The sequence below is a fragment of the Bos taurus genome, chromosome 5 (assembly GCF_002263795.3).
Source record: "Bos taurus isolate L1 Dominette 01449 registration number 42190680 breed Hereford chromosome 5, ARS-UCD2.0, whole genome shotgun sequence".
NCBI classification, from domain to species: domain Eukaryota; kingdom Metazoa; phylum Chordata; class Mammalia; order Artiodactyla; family Bovidae; genus Bos; species Bos taurus.
This window is the reverse complement of record NC_037332.1, coordinates 31,455,875-31,464,100: the sequence shown is the minus strand read 5'-3', so window position 1 is coordinate 31,464,100 and position 8,226 is coordinate 31,455,875. Positions and strand designations below refer to the sequence as shown.

Below are 8,226 nucleotides of genomic sequence, written 5' to 3'. Positions count from 1 at the left end.
CAAAGTCATGTACCTAATTAGAGGTAGAGCTGAAATTTGAACCTAGTCTGATGCAGGAGCCCACATTTTTAGCCACTATCTCTGATGCCCATTTATTCCCTAGGTGTCAGCATCTTAGATCTGATTTTGTGCTCGGTTACTCAGTCACCCACCAGGTTCTTCTATTCATGGAATTTTCCAGGCAAGAATACTGGAGCAGGTTGCCATTATGTTAAACCAAATATAACTTGATTTTTCTCTGAGCCTTTGAATACAAACTTCATGTTCATGCAAACTGAATATTTGTCAGAAACATTTTCCAAGTGCAATCATATTGCTTTCTTAAGGATATTGTCAAATTCACTCAATGTAATGTCATTATTGGCCCTCACTAAATCTCAATTTGAGTTCCCATTGTAGTAATTACAGTTATATATTTACTCTTCATATGCATATTCTTCAATGGATATCATATCTTGATCATCTTTTTGTTTCAAGTGATTGACACAAACTGAGGTCATAATAGAAAGCAAAAACATTTACAAATAATGGTGATATGAACAGAGGACAAATACAATGGAAAAATTCCAGTGTAGCCTGAGGTCACCGAGGAAAACCCCCTGTTATCAGGGGAGGGGAGAGGTCTGGGGAAAAAGACTTTTGGCTCCCATGCCTGTTTATATTATTTCTAGGGAAAGGCCTTTGTAAATGGACTTGAGGAACCACAGCACTGTCACAGAGTTCATCCTCCTCGGACTGTCTGCCAACCCTCACACCCAGGCTCTGCTCTTTGTGCTATTCCTGGGGATTTACCTTCTGACAATAATGGGGAACTTGATGATGTTGCTGGTGATCAAGGCTGATTCCCACCTCCACACACCCATGTACTTCTTCCTGAGCCACCTCTCTTTCGTTGATATCTGCTTCTCTTCAGTCACAGTGCCCAAGATGTTGGAGAACCTCCTGTCTCGAAGGAAAACAATATCGGTAGAGGGCTGCCTAGCTCAGGTCTTCTTTGTGTTTGTTGCTGCAGGGACCGAAGCCTGTCTGCTCTCAGTGATGGCCTATGACCGCTATGCTGCGATCTGCCACCCTCTACTCTATGGACAGATCATGAGTAAAAAGCTGTACATTCAGCTTGTGTGGGGCTCGTGGGGCCTGGGCTTTCTGGACGCACTCATCAACATCTTCCTAGCTGTGAACATGATCTTCTGTGAGGCCAAAATCATCCCTCACTACAGCTGTGAAATGCCCTCTCTCCTCTCCCTGTCCTGCTCTGATATCTCCAGAAACCTCATTGCCTTGCTCTGTTCCACTCTGCTACACGGGCTGGGAACCTTCCTTTTGGTCTCCCTATCCTATGCCCACATTATCACCACCATCCTGAGCATCAGCTCTACCTCAGGCAGAAGCAAGGCCTTCTCCACCTGCTCTTCCCACCTCACTGCAGTGACACTGTACTTTGGCTCAGGTTTGCTCCGCCATCTTATGCCAAATTCAGGATCCCCTGCAGAACTGATCTTCTCTGTGCAGTATACTGTCATCACGCCCATGCTGAATCCCCTCATTTACAGTCTGAAAAACAAGGAGGTGAAGGTGGCTCTGAAAAGAACTTTGGAAAAGTATTTGCAGCATATCAGGTGCTGAAATGAAAATATAGGATAGTGAAGAACTGGAATAAATCTGCATAGAAAAGGACATTAGGTGAGTTTGCAGTAGTAAGGAGCACTCTTGAGTACTCACAACGTCAGATGCTACAACCTACATTAGAAATACATGAGAGAATGGCATAAAGTTATAGGAAGGAAAGCTCCCTTTATTTTCTTTTAAAATAATCACCTTGTCTAGAAAACTTTGTTATGAACAAATTGATCCATTTTTCTCATTCTGAAACATCTGTTTTAGTAAAATTATTAGTTTCATGAATCTATCATTATTTTTACTAACTGGAGAATATGCTAAAAGCCATACATTCGATAAGAATGTAGGGTCCTGGATCTTTAAGAGAAAAAAGTCATAGGTAAGGGTAGAGGGTTGAAAATAAAAGAAGTCCAACTGGGTGGCCATAGAAGACAGGCTTAAAAAGCTAAAAGCTCTGCAGAGAGACAATGAATGTATAGAGATGGAGCTCAGACTCGGATAAAATTTCTAAGAACTCATGTATGTGCAGTGAAAAGTGAAAGTGAAAGTTGCTCAGTCATGTCCAACTCTTTGCAATCCCATGGACTATACAGTTCATGGAATTCTCCAGGCCAGAATACTGGAGTGGGTAGCCTATCCCTTTTCCAGTGGATCTTACCGACTCAGGAATCAAACCAGGGTCTCCTGCATTGCAGGTGGATTCTTTTCCAACTGAGCTATCAAGAAAGCCCTCATGTATGTGCATAGTGCTGGCCAAATCACCAGTGTAAGAGGCTATAAGGAGGCGCTGTGGCTCTAGAAACTTTATTTCTCACATAGTCATTATTCAGACTTGCATATTCTCCAATTAGCTGATCTCATCAAGATCTTCCCCGTGTAGACTGTAGGCAATGTGCCTTAGACAAATAATTTGATCTTATGACACAGGAGTCCTGAAACCATCTTTGTCCCTCACCTCTCAGCTGTCAAACAACTGGTCACTGTGTAGGGGCTTATGGTTTGCTGGTTTTAAGGCACTGCATCAATCTCACATAATTCATTGGTACCTATAAGACATAAGACCTGTAAGACATAAATCAATTCTCATGCTGCTTCTGCTTTGTTTAATCTGTATTTTGCAATCATCTAAATAACTGTAAAATGAAGAAGAATACATTTGAATCAGTTCTAATGAGATGGATGAAACTGGAGCCTATTATACAGAGTGAAGTAAGCCAGAAAGAAAAACACCAATACAGTATACTAATGCATATATATGGAATTTAGAAAGATGGTAACAACAACCCTCGGAGAAGGCAATGGCACCCCACTCTGGTACTCTTGCCTGGGAAGTCCCATGGATGGAGGAGCCTGGTGGGCTGCAGTCCATGGGGTCGTTGAGGGTCGGACACGACTGAGCGACTTCACTTTCACTTTTCCATTTCATGTATTGGAGAAGGAAATGGCAACCCATTCCAGTGTTCTTACCTGGAGAATCCCAGGGATGGGGGAGCCTGGTGGGCTGTCGTCTATGGGGTCGCACAGAGTCGGACACAACTGAAGTGACTTAGCAGCAGCAACAACAACCCTGTATGCGAGGCAGCAAAAGAGACACAGATGTATAGAACAGTCTTTTGGACTATGTGGGAGAGGGAGAGGGGAGATGATTTGGGAGAATGGCATTAAAACATGTATAATATCATATAAGAAATGAATCGCCAGTCCAGGTTCGATGCAGGATACAGGAAGCTTGGAGCTGGTGCACTGGGATGACCCAGAGGGATGGTATGGGAAGGGAGGTGGGAGGGGGGTTCAGGATGGGGAACACGTGTACACCCTTGACGGATGCATGTTGAAGTATGGCAAAACCAATACAATATTGTAAAGTAATTAGCCTCCAATTAAAATAAATAAATTCACACACACACACACACACACACACACACAAACTACAGTTTCTTGTGAATATGGGAAAGTGAGCTGTCAGGTGAATTACATCTTGCTAAACACCTTCCTTGATAATTTCCTAATAAAGTATCCCTCCAGTTTAAGTGGCCAATAGGCAAAGACTTCTCAGCTTGCCTACTTTTCTTTTCTTAGCCACACCTCAAGACATGTGGGATCTTAGTTCCCTTGAACCCACACCCTCTGCAGGGGAAGCACAGAGTCTTAACTGTCGGACTGCTAGGTAAGTTCCTCAGCTTGCCTGCTTTTAAAACCCACACTATTCCAGGGTTTACAGTAAGAACTTCAATTGTAAAGTTCTATAGCTTATATTTGTGAGATTCACCTAGGAGTTCTACAGCCTTCACTCTTCTAAGTTCAAAATTTGGCTTCAGATTTGACCTCAGGGACTACAGCTCTCTTGCACTGCTAAGTTTCATCAGCTCCACCAGCTTCTCTGGCTTCCCTTCAGCTAGATTCTATCTGAAAATCACTTGCTTCACTGCTATTCTTTGCCTGGTATATAGACTCACAAGAGTGTTAAATGAAGAATAGCTTCTGTGAATTGGCTTGGGATGACATGAGAGAAATTTCTCCTGTGCTCCTGTCAGAATTTGAAAGTGGCAGGACCAAGGCAGCTTTCAACTTCTTCACCTGAGTTAGTCAGTTTTCTCTCCCTTGTGATATTTGTAAATAGAAAACCTAACATGTACACTTTATGGAATTCACCTGAAGAATTATTGATTTCCCTGTGAGTAGTGGTCACCTGACCAAAGATGACTTCTTATATCACAGTGAGACTAGACTCAAAAGATGAGCTTTATGCCACAAAAACCCAGACCTCTACAATTTCTCTAAAATTTTCCTTCATTCCCACCTGGGACTTCCAGCTTCTGTTTTCTTTTCCTTCTCCAGCCTTCTGCACCTGGCTTTCTCAAGCACTTTCTTTTATCTTAAGTTCTCCCATCATCTTTTCCTTGTGCTGCAGTCTGAGTTTCACACACTAAGAACTTTATGGGTGTCTCTCTCCTTTGAAGCTCTTAGCATCTACCAAATAAATCCTATCTATGCTTTTTAGAGTTAAGCACAAACTGGTTATGTGATCTGCATTGATCTGGGGAGCTTAAAGCAAGAGCCTGAAGAGCCCCATTCTGGGGAGGAATAGGAAAAAGCATAACATAGTTGATAAACTTTAGTAGCCTGACATCCTCCTCCTTCTTTTAGACTCTAAATACATGTGCTAAAAATAGTTCACCTTTCTGCTATTATTAAGCACCTTAGTCATCAACAATATTCTGGTCATTAACAAAATTCATGGTTAAAGGAGACCAGGAAGAGCAGGATCCGGTGAAGCTTATAAGGAGAATATTAAGGTATGCAAAGTCTGTCTTCCATGAATACAAACCACATGTCCTCCATCCCTTCTCTCATTTTCCACTTCTGTCCTTTTCAAGTTGTGCTTGGGATACCCATATTCCGTATACTCTTCTGAGTTTCTTATATTTCCAATAATTGTTACCCAGACCATTTCTGCCTTCCAACTCTATACGTGTCTCTCTTTCTATTTTCATTAAGCTGTCCATCCAGTCATTAATGTAATTAGTGGATATTTTGTGTGTGATTACACTTAGTAGCCTGGAGAAGGAAGTGGCAGCCCACTCCAGTGTTCTTGCCTGGAGAATTCCATGGACAGAGGAGCCTGGTGGGCTGCAGCCCATGGAGTCGCAAAGAGTCAGACACAACTGAGCAACCTTCACATATACTTAGTAGATAAATCTGGAGACTGTTTTCTTAGAATATCTTTTTGGGAATGATGTAAAATCATTGGATATAAATGAATTAATAATTTATAATGGCATTTATGTTCTTTTGCTTTCTGAATTTGTTGAATTTTAAATTTAGGCAAATGTTAATTTAAGTAAAATGAATTCACAGTAGTGTAAACACAAGTAAAAAATAATACGGTAGAAAGTGATAATTATTTTTTATTATTCTTCAGTGATCCAGAAATGCAATATCTTGCTCTTCTTCTCTTTAAGATAATATCTGACATGAACATTTATAAGATATTAAGAGCTGACCTATTTTAAGAAGTGCTCACACACAGTTACCCAGCGAATTGGTAAATAGCACATTTCTATTAAGAGGATCACCTTGAGCTTTATGTTCTTATCTTCCCCTCTTCTCTATGTAAGCATCAAAACTTCTCTCTACCTTTTTCTGAATTTCAAAATAAGCATTCAACTTTAATGTGAATTGAAGCCACTGTGTTCCCTTTCAAGGTAAGTGACAAGAATTTGAAATTAGTATATAACTTTCACTGCAAGGTTGAAATGAAGTTCTGTCTTTGCATGCTCACAGTCAGAGGATCTATGTTGGGAGTCAGAGGGAGAAAATCATAGAATCTTACAACTTGGGCTTCCACTTGCCTTGCTGATGGGCTTTGTGAGATGTTAGCAGAAGACAGAGGTTTTCAAATATTGGATCTTTCACGGTTTCTCCAAAGTCCTTTGGATATCCTAGAGTTATCTCAGGCTGAGTGCTGGAAATAAAACTTGGATAGTAACTAGGTCTACACTGAGAGTAAATATGGAAAACTGGAGAATAAATGTGGAGCAAATGTGGCCAAACTGTGTCTGACCAAAATTGGAAAGTAAATTACAAATTTTGAGAAATTTTCCAGTTAAAGTGAATGGACTGGATTGACCACTTTGCTACTGAAGAACACAAAGAATTGTTTATTTCTGTAAGATTTTACAAACTCAAAGACAGGAAAAATTGACTTTTCCATTTGGTTATCATTCCATTATTCATCTTTACTGAAGAGTAAATATTAATTTAGGTCACCATGTTGGACTACAACTTACTCACCAGATAGAATCAAGAGGTAATTTCAATATGGGTTCTGATAAGGGGTGAAAGTATAAGAACTTGTCTAAACAGAAATAGAAAAATAAAGGAAATTTAGGAAAAGCAGGGCATTGGCTAGCCCAGCAAGAATTGAATCTACTCTGGTAAGTTCTTTGGGCAAGAACAACTGAGACTTTGGTGAGATTCCCACCGTGAAAGCTTGGGAAATTCGAAGTTGATTCCCAGTTCTAGTTGATAGATCAAGATTTCAGTGAGGAATTATCATACCAGGAAAGAGCACTCATGACAGAACAGAGTCTGAGATTTCACGCTGGCTACAAAGAAATTAACCAGTGCAAGAACTCAACCCTGGATTCTGGGAAAATGTAACTGGAAAAACAGGACAAATAAGTGTATTGACACAACAATTCAGTAAAGGTTAAGCAAGGTCTTTTTGCCCAATCAATTGTAAGTAAGCCTAGCACAAAATAAATCTATAATACTTTGAGTAATTAGATATATGACAGAACTGATGAAATAATGCATAACTGAATGAAACAGATGGTTTCCTTGCTGAATTGACAGGATGGAAAATGGAGTGGACAAATGAAATATTAAGTGACTAAACAAATTAGTAACTGATCAATAAATTATCTGATGGATAGATGAATAATTGTCATGTTTTTAAGCAACCTTCTGAATGTGGCCCAAAATGAGCTAGTAGGTACTCCTCAGAGGGAATGAATCTTTAGGTGCCAGCTAGTACAATAGAAAGTAAGTCCTCTGCAATCACAAAACCCCACAGAGCCTTCCTTTTCTTTACAACTTCCCAGTCATCCTCAAGTTGTTTATTTCTGAAACCAGAGATCACACTGGTATGGGGAGGGCAGGGAGGAGGCGGGTATTCCTCAAACAAAGCACACACAATATCTTCTAAACCAGTTTCATTATTTCTACATTCAACAAATATTGAGGACCCATCATATGCCTCTCATTCTGCTGTAGTTCAAGATTTAAGATAATTAAGATGGTTGAATACCAAATCTGTTCTCCATAAGCAAGCAATATGCTTGGAGAAAAAGGAAATAGTACTCACACATTCTGCTGAAAACCAGAGCAATAGATATCCAAACGAAGGTTGAAAGAGTTTACAGAATAAGGAGTAAAAGAGAACACAGAGTGGAGATAAGTAAACAGGTTTAAGAAAATGGATATCAGCTGGTCAGAACATAAAAATCAAAGATAATGATAGCTTCACAGACCTGCTGCTGCTGCTAAGTTGCTTCAGTCGTGTCCGACTCTGTATGAATGTAAATCTTACCCACTCACTTACTCTTTCAATAGCAGCAAGTTACTGCAAAATTTTCAGATTGAATTTCCTTCTTCTAAAATTTGAGATAATTCAGCACTTATAGTTTTGTTGTGATCTTCCAGTAGAGGGAAAGCTAAATGTTTGATAATACCTAGACATAACTGACACACACACACACACAAAATGACAGATATCATTCTTTTCTATAATCTGTGCAGGAAGAGAAGGAAGACATATATAAGGGAGGAGGTAGAAATTATAGTGAATATTCAAGAGCAATGGGATTTGGGTCAAAATTTAAAGAGAAAAAATTTCAAAGACTATCAGTTGAAGGCAGAGAATAGAAGAGTAATGAGGTCACCAGAATAAATACAATCTGACAATTGGTGCCCTGATTCTGCAACTGGGGGCATACCAGAACCACCCGGGTTTACTGGTTTTGACCAGTAGTGTTACAGAATAAAAGCAAGGGATGGTAGGGAATTTCCTAGGGGTCCAGTGGTTAGGACTCTGCGTTTTCA

The 8,226-nt window shown here is 40.0% G+C and overlaps 1 protein-coding gene across 1 annotated transcript; it reads left to right on the top strand.

Annotated features, from left to right (window-relative positions):
* The first annotated feature begins 687 nt into the window (after positions 1–687).
* On the top strand, positions 688–1,626 carry OR8S1 (olfactory receptor family 8 subfamily S member 1). Its single transcript, NM_001389759.1, has one exon. It carries the CDS (start codon positions 688–690, stop codon positions 1,624–1,626), a length of 939 nt encoding a protein of 312 aa, NP_001376688.1.
* The last annotated feature ends 6,600 nt before the right edge of the window (positions 1,627–8,226 follow it).